Source organism: Hordeum vulgare, chromosome 6H (assembly GCF_904849725.1).
Source record: "Hordeum vulgare subsp. vulgare chromosome 6H, MorexV3_pseudomolecules_assembly, whole genome shotgun sequence".
Taxonomy (NCBI): domain Eukaryota; kingdom Viridiplantae; phylum Streptophyta; class Magnoliopsida; order Poales; family Poaceae; genus Hordeum; species Hordeum vulgare.
Window position 1 is genome coordinate 523,518,526 of NC_058523.1, and position 19,125 is coordinate 523,537,650.

Consider the following 19,125-nt stretch of genomic DNA (forward strand, 5'->3'; position numbering starts at 1 on the left):
CGCTATGTGTTTGTATGTTGATTCCCACAAATTTTTCATGACATACCCCATCTTTATAGTATGACATACCTATGACTCGAAAACAAGAAATCACGGGTAGAAAATCAATGTGTCGTCTTCAGTTATCATTTTTTTTTGTTTAATCCGAATGTACATATACATTGTAAGCACTAGAAACATGGATAGTCTTCTAAGCATAATGCCATCAACACCAAAAACTCCTTGGAAGCAATATGTCCTTTCAACCATCACTTGAGTTGGAGCTACTCCTAGTCAAGCTTACATATCTGATTTCTTCCTTCTCTCTTTGGTCTTGCTCTAGGCCTCTAGCACATACCCCCGGAGAAGTAATCAAGGAAGCAACTCCACTCTAGTGGTCTCTAGTGTCCACCCCTAGTTCTTGGATTGGTAGCCCCTTTTCTCCATTTTCTGGTGTCATTGATGCCCATGTGGAAGAAGAAAAGCGTATCATAAAACTAGGTTGGAAAGTGGTTGAGAGTTACAACTTACAAGATTTGATTTTGTTTATTTGTGATCTTGCGATCCTTTTTTTCATTTGGTTAACTATTCCCTCCGCTCCAAAAATTCCATAACATCTTGAAGTTAAATATCTTGAAGTCTGACTAAACCTGTAAAAAAGTCTACATCCATAACATCAACTATATACTCCATCCGTCTTAAAATAAGTGTCTCGACTTTATACCAGCTCTAGTATAAAGTTATACTAAGCTTAAGACACTTATTTTGAGACGGAGGGAGTATATATATTATAAATATGTATTTTATGATGAATATAATAAAACAAATTGGATGTTGCAGATGTCGATGTATTTTTTTGCGGACTTGTTCAAACTTAAAGATGTTTGAATCAAGACAATCTAGAGCTTCAAATATTTTGGAATAGAGGAAGTAGCTATTATGTTGTGTGTGACACTTGCTACTCCCTCCGTTCCTAAATATAAGTCTTTTTAGAGATTCTACTAGGGGACTACATACGTAGCAAAATAAGTGAATCTAAACTTTAATGTATGTCTATATACATCCGTATGTAGTTCCCTAGTGGAACTCTAAAAAGTTATATTTAAAAACGGGGGGAGTACTTTTTAACGCCAAAATCCAACACAGAAAACAATACGAAACATAACAACCATGATTACATATTGCATATATATAGCAAGCCTAGCAGCGGATTTGCACAGGCCAGCCAGCTAGTAGTTTAGAGTGCTAAGGCGATAAACCTTCAAAATGGTGTTTCTAGATTCCTCGCTTCTGACTTCTGTATAGGTGTACATGTCGGAACGATCGATGGTTTATGCCCAGCGCTCACCAAACAAGATAAGCCACGGCATGCACGCCAGCACTTAGACCAATCATAATGAGCGAAGCATGCATGCATGCGGCTAACTCATCCTTGCTTAGTTTTGAGTAAACTTTAAGCATAAAACGTGTTGCTGCCGAGGCGCTGACATGCTGCGTACGTACTATATACTTTCTTTGTTTTTAAAATATAAGTTTTTTAGAAATTTTAATATAAACTACGTACGAATGTATATCGTTATATTTTAAAGCATAAATTCATTAATTTTGCTTTTTATGCAGTGTCTATTATAATTTTTAAAAAGATCTTATATATAGAAACGAAGGGAGTATGATCGAATTTGGAGATCTTTTCATTACTTTCAGTTAGGTTATTTCCCTTAGTGTTTCCTCTGCATTATCGCAGATGCAGCGGTACGGCACCGGGGTGGCAAAATAAATAAATAAATAAGGTACCAATAAGGTTATACTCTCTCCGTCTTAAAAATTTTGTCTTATGTTCATTTAAAAATGAATGTATCTAGATACTAGAAAGTATCAGCGAGATGTGAGCGAAATGGTTATACTACTAGAGACTAGGACACAGAACCAATTTCAGGTGAGACAAAGGAAAGCAGAAATGGCCGAGTTTATAAAAAAAAATGCACGCTTTGATGCTCGTGGTTCCTATAAATAAGCCATGGGACGCATCACTCTGCCTGCACCAGCCACACACACCCAACCACCCCCCGCTACCACTTCAACCCGCACTGGTTGGTCTTCGCACACTCTCGGAGTTCAGCATCGCTCGCGCATCATCAGAATAGTCAAGCCCGTATCACGGCGAGGAGCCGAGGAGCATCGTCGGCGAGCGTGATCGGCCGGGAAATGGTGAAGAGCGCGCAGCAGCAGCAGCAGCAGCAGCAGGTGGCGCTCGGTGGCGACGGCGGCAATGCGGCGGCGGCGAGGCAGGGCGGCGGCGGCGGGGGGAGGCAGCAGCAGTACAAGGGCGTGCGGATGCGGAGCTGGGGGTCGTGGGTGTCGGAGATCCGGGCGCCCAACCAGAAGACGCGCATATGGCTCGGCTCCTACTCCACCGCCGAGGCCGCCGCGCGCGCCTACGACGCCGCGCTGCTCTGCCTCCGGGGCTCCGCCGCCGACCTCAACTTCCCCGTCCACCTCCCCTTCCACGTCCCCGCCGCCGCCATGTCGCCCAAGTCCATCCAGCGCGTCGCCGCCGCCGCAGCAGCAGCAGCCGGCAGCAGCCCCCTGCAGCCTCACGCCGTGCCCAGCTCCCCCGCAGCCTGGCCCGGCCCCGGCGCCGCCCCGCCGTGCGGCTACGGCGACAACGCGTCCTCCTTCGGCTCCCCGGAGGACGACCAGTCGGCCCGCCACGGCAACGCCGCCGCCGACGACGACGACGAGGCCATGGCGCGCGGCGACGACGGCGTGGACTACGACGCGCTGGCGGACATCGACGCCTTCTTCCAGTCGCCCAAGTGCATGGACTACTCCATGATGATGGACCCCTGCAGCACCTTCTTCGCGCCGGCGCCCGTCGAGTGGGAGGAGGAAGCCGAGATCAGCCTCTGGAGCTTCTCCTCCTACAACTGATAAATGCCAGCCCCGACGACGGCCATGGAGGACAAGCTTCGACCGGTCAAATCGCCGCTAAGCAATTCCATCAACACTGACAGATTAATTACCCAACTACCACTACGAGTGACCAAGAATTGGTCACGGTAAAAATAATCGCAAGCCATGATCAATTCTTATTTCATGGTCTTGCGGAAAATGATGATTAATTATTATTTCATTGATATTCCGGCCGTGGCTAAATATACTAATAGTACCACTGACGTACTAGTCGTACGTATCCGTACTAGACCCATTATGCGTTTGTGGGGGAGCTCTGATGCAGCTACATGTTTTAAGGCAGCTTCCATGGAGCCAACTCCCCTCAATTAGTTACATGTGTACTATGTGTAAAAGCTGTTTGTGCAAGTGTGCAAGCAATGGGTTATGATGATGAACTGCCTCTTCAATTCATTTTTAGTTAGTGCTTTTGGCAATGTGATTAGGCTGCTTGGGGAGTAACATATAGTAGTATCATGCATATGTTATTGTTGTATGATACTACCTTCATAGTGCGTAGTATCATAAACTAGTATCATATATGTTCTCATTTATTGACATGCATGACACATATTAGCATAGCATTTAACATGATACGGTATCTACCTATGTTACTATAACTCTCTCTTTCTTCTTTAATTACTTGCCACATCATCATGTTTGCTAGTCTCAAGACTATGTTACTAGCTATGATACCCCCATTATGGCCAGCCTTACTGAAAATCGGTGTTTGTCGACAAACTTTTATGAAAACGGTGGCCAGCACGTACAGTCGTAACCGGCAAATCCATCCATCAAATGTCCACGGATGCACGGTCACCTTTCATTTTTTTTTTACTTTCACAACCATGTCTCTCATCCCCCCCCCCTATATATTCGGTCACATGAATGTGATTGGTGGAGATAAAATGTAAGGAAGACAAAAAGAATAAACAAAGAGAAAATATGGATCAAATCCAATATGACGGATGCAGGACCACTGACCGGACACGTTTGGACGCTCCTCATACTCATCCCATATATGACGGCAATATGAGGGATGCGAGACAACCCGGACATTTAAGGAGGGAGGGGTCCGATTGAGTTCATTTTTTTCCTTCTATCTATTGTTCGGTTAGTGATCCCTGCGTCCGCTTGGTCAATATGATGTTGGAAGATTAAGAAAGTTCATGATTAATTTCAATAAATAATTCGGAAGTAGAACAAATGATAGCATGCAATACTCTAGCAATCTAGAAAAGCAACCGAACATGCAGATCATCACCGCGCACGAAGTAGCGACTACAACGAGGAGCATTAATAGATTACGAGTAACGTATTGTTCGTTAGTTGCAGCAGGAACGACTGTATTGATGATGATGTTGGTGATGATCTTTTGTTGATGGCGATGAAGACGACGATGAGTAGCATCGCACGACTTGGACGGTAGACGACCTGTGGTGACGAATTTGAGCAGTCACGCAAAACACTTCCTAAAAACCTAATTCGTCCTCTCCTGGTGCAGGATCGCAAAGACGAATGGTTCCGGAGACCTGCTCTCTCGCATGTCGGTGCACGTCGGTGTTCGAGATGAGGTAGACTACGATGGCGGCGCAAGTTGTGAGATGAGCCAAAACCCTAGGTGTTTTCGGTGTGTCTTTGGCCGACCACGGTAAGCAGTATATATAGGAGGACCAAAGCCGTTATTGTGTCGCGATAACGATCTCAAACCAACTTGGTTTCTAAGTCATATACTTACTGAACAAGAAATACTTAACCTGTCTGCCAACATAAAAATAAAACGACAAAAGGAAGTCGTGCCCCCGCAAGACAAGGAACCATTCACGCGCATCTCGCACGTAAGCGCCGCCCGTCCAGGCGAGGCGAGCGAGCGCGTGTGTGGTCTTTTCCTTTCTCTTCTCAACACACACTTAGAGTGGTGAGGAGAACTCACTATATAAAGAGGTCCAACTCTTCCTCAACTAGCGGTATGTGACTAAACTTTAGTACCACTACACCACCACTTGTCATTTTACTCATGAGCTCATTTGAGATTTCAAAGTTTTTCCTCTCGCTAACCCCGTTTGATTGGAGCGAATAGGGAGGCGTCCTCTCATGAATGATACCATGTTCCTCACAAAATTCATCAAATACTTTGAGAAAATACTCTCCACCACGGTCCGACCAAAGACGCTTGATCTTTCTCTCTAGTTGATTTTCGACTTCAGCTTTATAGATCTTAAAGTAATCTAGAGCTTCATCTTTAGTTTGCAACAAATAAACATAGCAAAATCTAGTCACATCATCAATTAATGTCATGAAATATCTCTTTCCATCTTTTGTCAACACACCATTCATCTCACATAGATCAGAATGTATGAGTTCTAGAGGTGCCAAATTTCTCTCCTCGACAGCTATGTGAGGCTTTCGAGGTTGCTTCGATTACACACAACTATGGAACTTAGAACCTTTGGCAACCGTGAAGTTAGGAATTAAACTCATACTGGATTGCCGAGACATTTAACCAAAATTAATATGACATAAACGAGAATGTCAAACACTTGTATCATCATTAATACTAGCACAAATTTGGTTTACCGACTTATTGCAAAAATCTGAAAGGGGAAAACGAACAAGCCTTCGCAGTCATAGCCTTTGCCTATACTTTGTCCAAATCTCGACACGATTACTTTATTTGACTCTAAAACTACCTTAAACCCATATCGACATAGAAGGGAGTCGTTAACTAGATTCTTATTCATATTAGGGACATGTTGCATGTTCCTTGGTTGCACGATCTTTCCCGAAGTAAACTTCAGATCCACCGTGCCAATGCCACGAACAGAAGCATGCGACCTATTCCCCATTAGGATGGAAGAATCTCTTGCGACCTGATAAGAAGTAAACAAAGAGACATCAGCACACACATGAATGTTAGCACCTGAATGAATCCACCATGAAGATGATTGAAATACTGAAAGCACAATAGGTAAATTACCATACCCATCAGTATTGCTACTTGTCACCATGTTGACAGCCTTGAAGCTCGTTTTCCCTTTGCGGTGTGCATGTTCTGGGCATTCCTTGGGAAAGTGTATGAGCTTCCCACAAGCATAACACTCTACCTCGGCCTTGTTGAACTTCTTCTTCTTGAAGGTAGTAGTCTTTATAGGTTTGTTGAAACAGACTTGTTCTTTCCTTTGTTCTTATTCTGTTGGTACCTTTGTACCATGTTGGCGGTAGGCTGAACCTCACCTCCTTTCTTAGTAGTGTCTTTAGCCTGAGCTTTCTCTTCAACATCAAGAGATGCAATTAGATTTTCAACTGATATCTCCTGTCTCTTATGTTTCAGAGTAGCCACAAGGATGCAACTTTACAATCATGCACCCAGCCACAAATTTATCTGGTAGATCACACTTAAGGAGTTCGAGTTCCTTCACAATAGACTGTATCTCATGAGTATGTTCAACCAGAGTAGTCGTGAGAATTCTCCATGATGTACAGTTCGTTGCCTGCATCCGTCGCATTGAATTTAGCTTTCAGTGCATCCCATAACGTCTTTCTATCTTGTATATGCATTTACATATCGCACAGACGGTCAGCAAAAACACTCAAAACGCATCCCATAAACATAGTGTTGGCTTGCTGGAACTTTCTTTGATCTTCATCAGAAGCTCACTCTGGCATGCGAGCACTAACATGGAAAACTTTCAGAGCGGTAAGCCAGAGCGTGGAACTCATATCCCACCTCTTGAAGTGCACACCGGCAGACTTATCCGGCCTCGGTGCATTAGCAAATCCAGCCATAGTTAACTTGAAAAATTGCCTACAATTAGGTTTTTGGATTGTTGGAAGATTAGGCAAGTTCACGATTAATTCCAATAAATAATTCGTGACTAGAATAGATGATAGCATGCAATACTCTAGCAATCTAGAAGAGCAACTAAACATGCAAATCATCACCGCGCACGAAAGTAGCGACTACAACGAGGAGCATTAACAGATTACGAGTAACGTAATGTTCGTTAGTTGCAGAAGGAACGACGTGTGTTGATGATGATGTTGGCGACGATCTTTTTTTTATGACGATGAAGACGACGATGAGTAACATCGCCCGACTTGGATGGTAGACGACCCGTGGTGACGAATTTGAGCAGTCGCGCAAAGCGTTTCCCAAAAACCTAATTCGTCCTCTCCCGGTGCAGGATCGCAAAGACGAACGGTTCCGGAGAACTGCTCTCTCACACACCGATGCACGTCGGCGTTCGAGATGACGTAGAATACAACGACGGCGCAGGTTGTGAGATGAGGCAAAACTCTAGGTGGTTTCGGTGTGTCTTTGATCGACCACGGTAAACAGTATATATAAGAGGACCAAAGTCGGTACCGTGTCGCGATCATGATCTCAAAGCGGCTTGGTTTATAAGTCATATACTTACCAGACAAGAAATACTTAGCTTGTGTGCCAAGACATAAAAATAAAGCCACAAAAGGAAGCCATAGCCCCGTAAGGCAACATACCGGAATTCGACGGACCATTCACTTGCATGTCGCACATACACGTATTCTGCTTTCTTTTCTCAACACACATTTAAAGTTGTGGGGAGAACTCATTATATAAAAAGGCCCAATTCTTCCTCAATTAGCGGTATGGGACTAAACTTTAGCACCACCACATCATCATTTGCCATTTTACTCAAGGACTCATTTGAGATTTTAGAATTTTGTAGATGGGCCAAGTCCATTAATTCTAACATATAAGGAGTCCCATTGTAGATACCCTAAATTCATCTTTTTATGAAGCTATTATCCGCCAAAGTAGTGAAAAAGGGCAATGGATGAACAAATGTATGGCCATATAGAGCTTTTAGGCACATAGGGCGCACAGAGATTCATGAGTTCCCTTTAACTGCTAAGACGCGAGGATGCGCTCGTGAATCACCAACCAGATAAAAGAGATTGCATTTTGCCTCTGTGTGAGCATTTCAGATCTCCTAGCATGAAACTCGAAGGAAGGGCTCTTCAATTGGATCTCAAATTTTGATCGACACAAAGATAACTGGAATCAACTTTTTTTTTTTCCGGTCTTTTCAGTTTCAAACGTATGCCATGCATGTTATTTTGTGAAATTAAGCTGCTTCCTATGTGTGCAAGGAATGGAACATGATGTATACTTTCCTACGCTTATGTCTAGAGCACTGTCATTTTTATTTCTATCAACGAGCGTTGCCATTTTAGTGCATTTGTGGTGTAGTATCATGTGATACAATCCACACAAAATTCATGGGATGGCGATGTATTGATGCCTCATGAAATGCATTATTCTGTTACCAAGTACTATCCCATATGAGTTAATTAGAGCCCTTTGTTTTTTTGGGTCAAAGTTTTATCATAGACTTGACTAGTAAAATATAACTCGTACTCCCGTATGAGTATGCCATAATATAATTACATGGTTAGATTTATATTTCAAAAGTGTTTTACATAATACCATTTTTGGCATATGACCTAGTATATTTTTATTAGTTAAATTTGTAGCCAAAATATGAAGGGACTGGTAAACCCTAACAAAGTGAGAGCAACTCCAACAGAGCGATCAAAAACATTCGCCGGCGTTCGTTTGGGTCGGCACAGATAAAAGTGAAGGCCCAACGAGTCAACCCAAACCCAAAACGCGTCCGCGCGAACCCGTTTTTGGGCCAAAATTGCGTCTGAAATGCGTCGACGTACCTTCTCATATCCGTGCTCGTCCACATGTGACGCCTGGTCAAAGACGTCATCGTCTTTATTGACGACGACTGCCCATCATAGGCTCACGTGTGAGCGATCCAAGGACGTCAAGCACATGGGGGGGGGGGGGTATCCTCTTCGAGAAGTCTCCCCTGTCCCCATCTATCCACCCCTGCTCCTCCGCCGTCGGCAAACCCTAGCCACCACCATCATGGGGTTCTTCTCCATGAAAGACAAAGGCAAGTCCCCCGCAGTCCCTCTCCGCACGCGAGCGTCTTCCCGTACACCTCACCAGCGGGTCAGCGTGCGAGTGCACCAGACGAGGTGGAACTGGGAGCACCGCGTCCCTCTCCCCTACCCCGATATCACGTTGCCGCACGACTGACACTTGGATCTAGAGAGGATCCCAGTGCCAGCGGTGCTGCGATCGGCGCAAGCGCATGCGGAGGAGGTGAGGCGTCGACGGGAGCAGCGGTGCATATCCGTCTATGTTGTGGACTCCCCTGACTGGTATGCCTGGTTCACGTGGGAGCACGAGGAGCAGCGTCGCGCGTGGCGTCCGTGACGTGGTGGCTGGACCACCGCCGCCCCTTGTCGTACGCAAAGAAGACCAAGAGGCGGAAGCGGCGTACCAGAACGTGACGGGTGGTCGTCCTGCATGCGAGCGAGGAGGATGCGCGCGTGAAGGAGGAGGAGGAGGAGGCCTACGAAAAGCAGCTGGCGGAGGTCATTACGCTTTCCATTGCCGGCAACGCAGTCATGCCGCCGCTGGCCCAGTCGTCCCCCGCCTCAGGCCGAAGATGTACGCCTCGGATGGGGTGCTGCGCGAGTGGGTTAGCGTGTCACCCATCTAGTTGGGTGTGATGCCGGAGCACGAGGCGGTCTACCTGGAGCACTGACGGAAAGGGCGGGTGTCGGAGGAGGACGCAGAGGCCCGACAGATTGAGCTCATGGAGCGGGAGGTGAAGCTGAGGACAAAGAGTGACGTGCTGCCGAACAAGCGCTGGTGCAACCAGCGGCGGACGACGCCGCCGCCATCTGGGAGACGACGTTCCCTTGGGCTGGCCCGGCGCTGACGCTCGTCGACTTCAACGGTCCCGACGACGACGACGACGAAGAGGAGGACGCTTAGGACAACACGCCTCCTCGTTTTTAGTTTATTAATTTTATTATGTCTTAAATTAATATAGACTATCAACGGCCTTTCAAACTGGCTTAAATGTTTAATTAATGTTTTTATAAATTTTGGCTTTAAAAATGGATCGTTGGTCGCGTTGGACGCAACCCGCGTTAAAAAACGAACACGGATGTTCTGCATCCGTTTGTGCTGGGCGCGTTGGAGTTGCCGTGAGTATTTGCTAACACTGATAGAGCGTTACACTTGTCTTGATTTTTAAATGCCGTGAAAACCTAATCTACGGGGTAATTCCCCTGATTCCCGCGAGAGTTGAACTGTTAACTGAATCCATGCGATCCCGGACCTGGTTCGAGCTGAGATCGATGCTGCGGTCACTGTCGAGCAGGGTTCCCAGTCAAAGGCAACAGAACGGAGCTTCCATCACACTCGCTGTCATGTAAAACAGCTGGTTATCACACGAGATTATTAATTATTAATCGGAGCATCCATCACAGTCGACGAGGACAGCAAGCAGTAAAAAAAAATGAGACAATACATTTTCGAAAAAGGTGTATGGGCTGCGGTTCGGGTCCCGACCCGTAGTATATGCGCTGCCCGCACCCGATCCGCGTCGCCCCTAGCAGCCGCGCATCCGCATCCGCACCCGACACGCTCCCAGCTCTCCGGCTTTCCCTGCTCGCCTCGCCGCCGCCGCCGCCGTCGCCAGCCATGGGTCGCACCAAGGACGAGCTCCTCGCGCGCCTTGAGGTCCGTACTCTCTCGCCCCCTGCCTTCCCCGGCCGCCTCTCCCCTGCGTCGGTGCCTCCCGGTCGCGGAGATCGGCTGGATTGGGCCTCGTCCCCCCGCCGGTGCCCCCCCTGGCTGTAGCGCCGACGAGTTGCTGCCGTACAGATAGATTTAGTGCGGAAGCTTAGCTGGGTCACAAATCGTGGCGCGAGAAGGCGTCGTTGATTGCTGGATTTGGTTTTGCGGTGTCAGCGAAGGGGTTAGTTAGGGTTTTAGTCTTTCAGATCCACACAAGCGCGGAATTGACTTATCTGTATCGCATGACCACGATGATACGCTGCGTCCCAGGGTTTCTGCAAACATATAACGCTTGGCTTCTACAGTAGCAGTGTACAAAGCTTACAACGAAGCTAGGGCCTGGGGCTAAGCTTGGTGTCTTGTTTTTTCTGCAGGAGCTTAAGATCGATTTCAAGCGCTACGACCACCCGGTTGTGTTGACGGTCGAGGAGCAGGTTTGTGAGCCCGTGGATTTCGTACTTCGTTCTACGATGGCTTCCGGTTGATATTGATGCGATTGCTAACTGAACTTTTGTTATGATGACAGGCCAAACATGTGGGAAATTTCGGTGGCGCTTTGACCAAGAATCTACTTCTGAAGGTATGCGTGCTGGCAACTGATTGCTGGGTAATTTTAGGGAGCCCGATAGACATTTATTCATGTATTGATATGAGTTGTGGGTTTCAGGACAAGAAGCACCGACTGTACATTGTTTCTGCACTTGCTGACACCAAAGTTGACATGAAAAGTAGGCGAATCTCCTGATGATTACAGTTATTTTCTGCTTACTTGGGAATCAGGCCAATTTATCTGTTTTCACAAAAATGATCAGTTCTGTCCCAGCGTCTTGGTTTGGGAAAAGGTGGCGTGCGAATGGCTCCTGAGGAGAATTTGCGTCAAGTGCTTCAGGTCTACCTTTTTATGATGCTGTTTTAGGCACAAGTGTTCTTCTTGGTTACGTGATGTAATTTCAGATCTTAGGTGTCATAAGTTGTTCCCTGTTACTTTGTGAGGTTCACTGAAAAACATGTCAAGAAGGGATGATACAATATTTTACTTAATTTATTGTTTAGGTCGCCATCGTTACAAAATGTTTGTGCCGTAATGTTGTTTACCATTGGAGTTTACTTTCTTCAAGTATGAGAATTCCAAAAATAATATTACTTGTACAGTTAATAGTGTCAAGTTCAGAAAGCAAGACGTCTTGAAATCACATCATTTGTTAGTCAGTAGTACTTAATTGGCTCAATGCATAATTGCATGTACAATGCACCCAAATTGTTGGTTAGCTCATTTATTCCACTTTAAATTTTTCTTTCTTTTTTCTCTCATGTGATGTTAATGTGGTATTTGCTCCTTGATTATGTCCAGGTACCGTTAGGATGTGTTACTCCATTTGCGCTATTCAATGAGTCTGCGAGGTACAGCGGCTTGCTTTGACTGTACCATTCCCCCTCCCTTTGCCAGCCATAATCTTGTTTCTACTTTCAAGTTATAATTTTGACAGATTGATAGGGATGGTGAGAGCTGTCCAATTCCTGTTTCCCTAAACAGTAAATGTTCATTACTATGATGGTCCGCGCTATTATGTGATCATGAGCATGTCAGACCTTTCTACTTCATTCCCTATGGTTATGTTTGAATATGAGAAACCTGTTGAAATGTTTAAAGCTATATGCAAGCTTATTTCAAAGTGCTTTGATTTTTGCATGTTCAGTTACTGTTTGATAGGTATCTTTATTTTTATTGTGTTCCCAAGTAATATGTTGTTACTGATTCATGCAATTTCTGGCAGTGCCGTCTCATTATTACTGGACCAAGGGTTGAAGTCTAAACAGAGCTGCTACTTCCATCCACTGACAAATGATGTGACTATTGGTATGACAGATACTACCATCACTTCCTCCACTTGAAATGTTTCATCGCTTTCATGTATTGTTTTTAATAAATGTATACTATAGTTACTGAATCACATACTGTTTTGTTGCCTTCCCATGATGCCACACTTGTGCTACGGTTGCACAGATGATGTTTCTTTACCTGGCTAATATTATGCGCTCTGCAAAAAAATTAAGGGACACTTAACACTGAAACCTTTGATTTATTTACTTGCTAATAATTCCTTGTTACTTCATCCCAGCCCTCAGTTCAAGCAACCTGGACAAGTTTCTCCTCTCCATTGGGAAGCAACCAGCTTATGTAGACTTGGAGGTAATCTTTGGATCATCAGCCATTGATTTCTTAGAATTGAGAGTGACTAACGTTATTGTTTTGGTTCAGGCCTCACCTGTGGTAGGTAAAGATAATCCTCCTGATCTAGCAGATCTTGTGCCTACTGGTGCACTCAGTTCCTCAGAAGAATCAGTTGAGAATCCGACGCCTAAAGCTGCTCCTAAAATCAATGCACCCAAAGAGAAAACATGTCTACCAGGTGAGTCTTGACACGTAACATCTTCATCGTCGTGCTCACTCATTTTTGCAGTTTCAGTTGTATGGTGTTGAATTATCCAAATTTATTTGAGCTGGCCTGTTGGCCATCTTGCTATGCCTGCCTTGATTGCTGTAGTTGTGTATGAGTGCGACCGAAGCATTTCTGTAGCATGTACTAAAAAATAACATGGAGAAACGTAATGGTACTATGTAGCACAAGTATCATAGTTAGTCATGCTGGGAAATCTGAAGTTCTGAACTATGCCTAAGTCATGTTGGGAAATCTGAAGTTCTGAACAATGCCTAAGAGCATGACATAAAATATTGAACGAACAAACACTTGCTACGGTTGTAGAACTAGGGTTGAGAGCTGCTAAGACAATGTTTGTTGCTGCCATCAGAGCAAACAAGCACCTTGTTCGTCATGGACCGTTGTCTGACTACCAGCTAGTGAATAAACCACCTGGTCTAATATACCTGAAATTTTGTCACACATTTTTATCAGGATAGAGACAAACCAACGGTAGCACGTCAATTATAATTTTTTAGGATTGGAATATTAAATATTATACAGAGAGTATACATCATTTTTAGTTGCTTATTGTTTATCCAAAGCTTTTAGACAACCATTATCTGTTTACAAGCTTTATGGAGCTTTTCAAGTTTCAACTTTCAACAGTAAATATGACTTGTTATGTTCTTCATCAGAAGTGAAAGCTAAGCCCAAAGTTTCGAACAAGGAGGCAGAAAGTTCAGAGAGTAAAGTTCCTGCTAATAATGGTGCAAATGTTGAGATATTTGCAACTGATGTGCTTGACGTCATCTTCCCATTGTTCCTGTCCGAGGTAATCCAGTGACCTTACCATGTTAGCTTTCGTATATGATGCCTGCCCCTTGCGTTGATAAGTATTCTCTTGCAGGCATCAAAGAAATTGAATATTAAAGAGGAAGAGCTTACTAAAATTTTAAAATTGGAAGACTTTAGAGGACGAGCTGCTCCAGATCTGGAGAGTTTAACGGTTAGTTTCTCTTCTGATGTTTGTTAGTAGTTAACAGTTCTTAGTAATATCTTGAAGCGAAAATGGAGTAGAGAGAATTTAATCTCCTGGTAGGATACATCTCATTATGCTTCTTTGATGGAAAAATCCCAAGGGCTTGAAAGCCTCACTCCAAGGTAACTCCGTCCTTGTGCAGTTGTGCTAAAAGGGTATATGATGAATTAACCTGATATCTCCTCGAGACATGTGACCATTTGCAGTCATCTGCTGATCGAAGATTAACCTCCTAGTGTCTGAATTATATTTATGAAAATTCATTTGGTGTCGCAAGATAAAACTAGCTCCCCTTGCTTGTCTGAAAATTCATCTGTATTATTGCAGTTTAGATTTCGATTAACCTGATCCAGAATGCTAATTTGCCCCTATATATAATACTTCCTCCGTCCAGAATTATTTGTCGCTCAACTGATGTATCTAGATGTATTTTAGTGGTAGATACATCTGCTCGAGTGTCAAGTAATTCCGGACGGAGGGAGTATAACATATAAACATGGGGAGGTCGTCTTGATGATATTTTGTGCATAATGTATACGTTGCGATGGCAGATGTCTAATGCAAATGTTTTTGATTGCAGAATATGTTCAAAAACATGGCATACACTGCAGGATTTCATGCTGGCTTCGATACCATGCTCAAGTCAGGTTTAGGTGGGATGCCCTCCCGGAAATAGTCGGTTAATTTGATATAGGAGACAGTGAGTTGATTCAGTCAATTTTTGTATGCCCCTTGGTGTAAAATCAAATCATACCATATAATACTTATTATGTTGAATGATTCCATTGAAAGTATCACCTTTGTGATTGCTTTTGGGGATTTGCTCAAGTGCTTTCACGTTTTGCTTCGAGATTACTGTGCTGATTGTTTTAGCCGCAAGATAAATCTCCTCAACTGACCTAAAAATGAAAATTATAACTCTCTGTATAGTTGACATTGTGAGTGGCACAATTACATTTTGGCCGTTCTTTGCACAATTACATCTCCTATTTCATTTCCATATTAATTTCCAGTGTCCCCTGCATCTCCAGTACATATCCACCATTGCTGTTGAACTCCGGGAATATTTACAGGGGTCCGTCATGCTTTACCTGCCATTATCAGCCATTAAAATGTTAAGTCAGTAAGCGTGTATGTGCGGCAGTTTTCTGATGTTTTGCAAGCACGGCAACGATCAGAATTCAGATGACTTAACTGAGCAAACACGTTCAGGTTGTCTTTGGGGTAGTGGCTGGCATCCCAGCTGGAAACGGCTAGAGAAGAAACAGGGAGCGCCACCACGCGTAGAAAGCTGAAAGAAAAATTCAGAAGCAGAACACTTAAAAACAAGCATGCTGTTTTACGGTCCAAAAAGGAAATCGAAAATGCAAATAAACTCTTTATCCGTTTTTCCATTGAGGATTATTAGGAGTACATTAGAGTTGTCAGTTATCACAGCATGGGTCTTGTTAGGCAAAGAAAGAGAAGAAGAAAACGCAAGTGGCGACGAGAACGAAAGACTGGAGGGCCGACATGTCATTACCGCCGGCGTCGCCATCCTCGGGCCTGCCGTGCCGGCGCCGCCCGTACTCCCACCCGTCGTCCGGGTCCTCCGTCCCGCGCGCCGGCACCATCCACGACAACGGCCCCCACCTCACCATCGTCGCCGGCTCCCTCTCCCTGTCTCTGTTTCTTGCACCGCCGCCGCCATTGCTGCCGCTGGCGCGACGCGTGCTGGGGGCGGCGCCGCCGGGCAGCTTGAAGCGGCAGACGGGGCACGAGTTGTGGAGGCGGAGCCAGGGCACGATGCAGTCGGAGTGGTACACGTGCTTGCACGGCAGCTGCCGCGCGGCCTCCCCGAGCTCAAACTCCTCCTTGCACACGGGGCACTGTGACCCGCCGCCGTCGTCCGACAGGTGCTGCGCGGCGATCCGCACCGTCGGGAGCGAGTCGATGGCCGACGTGGGCGCCGGCGCGGGGCCCGGCCGGTCGTTCTGGGTCAGCTCCTCCACGAGGCGGTTCAGGTCGCCCCCCGTGAAGTAGTCCCCCGGGTCGATGGCCGGGGGCGTGGCCACCGGCGCCGGCGGCGGGGAGGGCACGCGCCGGCGAGGCGGGGGCGCCGGGGCCGGCGCGTGGACCCGCGTCGGCTCCCGCACCGGCGGGGGCAGCTGGCGGAGCGCGCGGCCGGGCACCGAGGGCCCAGCGCCGTACACGACCCACCGGCGCGGGTTCCCGTCGTGGTAGTGCGTAGGGTGCGGCGCGAAGTGGTGCGGGAAGAAGCCCGGCGGCGGGAGCGCCGGGCGCGGTGGCGGGTCGATCTCGTGGAGGAAGCGGCCGTAGCAGCGCGGGCAGAAGACGTCGGTGGCCGGGTAGGAGATTATGCGGAGCGCCCGCGCGCACTCGTAGCACCAGTACATGCGGCACGTCCGCTGCCGCACCACGCCGCCGCCGCCGCCGTACACGGGCATCATCGTCGCGTACACGGTGGGTGGGGTGGCTTGATCGTCCCGCTAGGCGGAGTGCTGGCGAGGTCTTGGGAAGGAAAGTCGCCGGGATGCATGGAGCGGGAGGATCGCATGGTTTTAAAGGAAGGCAACGCGGGAGGAGATGGTGACACGGGCGGGCGGGAGTTAAAGGATGGCTTTGCGGGGAGACGAAAGCGATCCTGCGGCGATCGGCAGTTCGGTTTGGCTTGCCTTGGCTCTGGTGGTGTGGCTTGTGCGGGGTGCGAACCTCGGGGAGGGGGAGCTCTGGTTGCTTGCCGGCCAGGAGGAAGATGAAGAGGTGGCGGTGGCGGGAAGTAACTGTGGACGGTTTGGTTTTGGGCGTGGAGGAGGGGAAGGAAGGAAGGAAGGAAACGCCGAGAGCCAGCTTTCCGGCACCGAGCTCGCGCCCGCCCTGCTGAAACAGGCCAGGATGGGCCGAAACCCAGAATTGGCTCTAGCCTTTGGGCCACCGCGGGAGAAGTGCCACAAATTACCGGACCAGGTCGCTCAAAGCCAAAAAGGAAAAAAGAAAACCTCTTTCTAAAGAAAAGGCATCATGGATTTCTCGGCGGCTCGGCCATTTTTTTTTTTTTGGCATTGAATATGGAAGCTTTATTGCGGAGGTAACATATGGCTACACTCCGCCCTCATGCTGATTATAAGAAAATCAGGGCTTACATCAATCTAGCTAGCATGTATAACAAAAAAAAGAAGAGTTGATCTCCCTTATTTCCCTAATGATAGGCGTGGCAATTGAACGAGAATTGACACGCGGCGACGAGAGATCCATGATCTTCAAGTTATCCATCTACATTAGCACCAGCAACTCCATTACCATTGGATTAGTAATCCCATCCAGTGACTTAATCCACGCGCCAAGGAAATTCAGATGAGAATGTGCAACCCTGCCAGCACTCCACTGTCGACCTCCAAGCTCTAGAGCATCGTTGACGTTGATTTTAATCGAACCTGGATCCGATGGACACCAACATCAACCCATCGACATCGTCCTCCTATCCAGTGGCAACTCAAGAGAGTCTCATCAACATGACGCACAACTTACGCAGGATACCAGGTGGCACTGACCCACCAGCATCTTCCTCCTGTCCGATGGCTCGGTCAATTCTTTACTAGGCCACTTGTAACAACTGTACTAGCCTACTATCTACCGATCAATACTGTTGATAAATACACCCGTCAATAATATTAGGGGAAAGTACATTTTTGTCCCTCAACTTTATTGATAGTATATAAATGGTCCCTTAACATCAATTCGAGGAAAACCTAGTCACTCGACTATCAAAATCATCCACTTTTAGTCCTTTGGGTTCCTTTGGGTGATTTTTGTGCTGATGCATAATGGCTTTAACCATTAACCCTGCCACATCGTCATCGACCTTACCTTCGTCCCGCCTCTATCTCTCACCACCACACGACCGCATGTCACGGTTGTGTCCATCTTGGCACCAATTTGCGCCATCTTTTTATCCGACAGTCAGAGATGAACTTGGACATCATCATCGATCTTGCCGCTGACACCAGAATTAGTCATTATCGTCATCACCAATGATGTGGGGATGCGAAGGCCGATGAGCGAGTTAACATATTACAAATATGTGTGCTTGACACTCTCCCATGAACACGAGAAAAAAATGGATCACCATAGACATTGGAAGCCCCTATCCAGGTAGTGTGGCGACGAATGCATCTAGTGTGTACTTGGTTGTGCAAATACGAGCACGAGCTAGGGCGACATGGACCTGGATCTAGTCATTGTTTGGGCTACGCTTACGAGGATGTGGTCTAGGTAGCGAAGACCGGTCTCCATATGGAATGTCACAGCCGCAACAAGTGAAAGTAGAGAGGGATCGATAGAGGAGGGGGAGGAATATGATACCATGAAATTTTAGCTTAACTTTCATTAATGTGATAGTTCGGTTAAAGTAAGTTCTATAGTAATACAATGAGGTAATATCACTAGGAGTCATAGAACTTGCGTCACATGTTTAGTTCGATGTTAGAATTTTGAAAATATGGTTTTGTTGTCACCTAACTTAGACTCGAGTTGGTCACAATACAACTATGAGGGTATATATGTGTGTATGGCCCTACTGGTCAGTGAGTGATGATCCTTGACGCAATGATTTTGCACAACTATGAGGGTATATATGTGTGTCCATTTTTTATTGACAGAGTGTATCAGTGTATATGGTCCCATCAATCAGTGCTCGGCACGAAGATTTTTGCACACACCCCTCACCTTTCATTTGATAGAATAAACCGGACACCAACACTGCACATATATGCAAAAATTAACAACTAATATGGAGAAAGCCAGGACTCAAACCAGCGACCAACAGGTTTACCACGGGACCTAGCCAGTAGCCACTACAACCTTCAGGTCCGGTATGTCGATATCGAAATTACATGTATTCAAAGGGAGCATGTGGAGCTTAAATGGGATGTGTGTATTGCAGCCCAGTGTGCACGCATATTATTTTAAGGTATTTGTAAAACCTATGTGTTATATAAACGTGTGTTTCCTCAAAAAAATATATAAATGTGTGTATTACATATTTTTGCCTGCTCTACTTTTTTAAGATAAAAAAATACTTA

At 46.1% G+C, this 19,125-nt stretch overlaps 3 protein-coding genes across 5 annotated transcripts; 2 read left to right on the top strand and 1 right to left on the bottom strand.

The window, feature by feature from the left end:
* The first annotated feature begins 1,932 nt into the window (after positions 1-1,932).
* Positions 1,933-3,368, top strand: LOC123402854 (ethylene-responsive transcription factor ERF014-like). The gene has a single exon (XM_045096817.1). It carries the CDS (start codon positions 2,185-2,187, stop codon positions 2,908-2,910), a length of 726 nt encoding a protein of 241 aa, XP_044952752.1. The 5' UTR covers positions 1,933-2,184; the 3' UTR covers positions 2,911-3,368.
* Positions 3,369-10,413: 7,045 nt separating this feature from the next.
* On the top strand, positions 10,414-14,894 carry LOC123402571 (prolyl-tRNA synthetase associated domain-containing protein 1). Of its 2 annotated transcripts, none has more exons than XM_045096493.1 (12): positions 10,414-10,525; positions 10,957-11,016; positions 11,109-11,162; positions 11,250-11,310; positions 11,395-11,471; positions 11,934-11,983; positions 12,358-12,440; positions 12,703-12,773; positions 12,843-12,993; positions 13,701-13,837; positions 13,913-14,011; positions 14,625-14,894. In XM_045096493.1, exons 1-12 carry the CDS (start codon positions 10,487-10,489, stop codon positions 14,718-14,720), a joined length of 978 nt encoding a protein of 325 aa, XP_044952428.1. In that variant the 5' UTR covers positions 10,414-10,486; the 3' UTR covers positions 14,721-14,894. The 2 variants fall into 2 exon arrangements, with proteins under 2 accessions (XP_044952428.1, XP_044952429.1); XM_045096494.1 differs by having other exon boundaries at positions 13,704-13,837.
* On the bottom strand, positions 14,624-16,823 carry LOC123402572 (probable E3 ubiquitin-protein ligase RHC1A). Of its 2 annotated transcripts, XR_006611305.1 has the most exons (3): positions 15,567-16,823; positions 15,240-15,335; positions 14,624-15,135 (listed from the first exon to the last, which is right to left on the bottom strand). XR_006611305.1 is itself a non-coding variant. In XM_045096495.1 (2 exons), exons 1-2 carry the CDS (start codon positions 16,492-16,494, stop codon positions 15,298-15,300), a joined length of 966 nt encoding a protein of 321 aa, XP_044952430.1. In that variant the 5' UTR covers positions 16,495-16,823; the 3' UTR covers positions 14,624-15,297. The 2 variants fall into 2 exon arrangements, 1 of the variants encoding a protein (XP_044952430.1); XM_045096495.1 differs by having other exon boundaries at positions 14,624-15,335.
* Between the last annotated feature and the right edge of the window lie 2,302 nt (positions 16,824-19,125).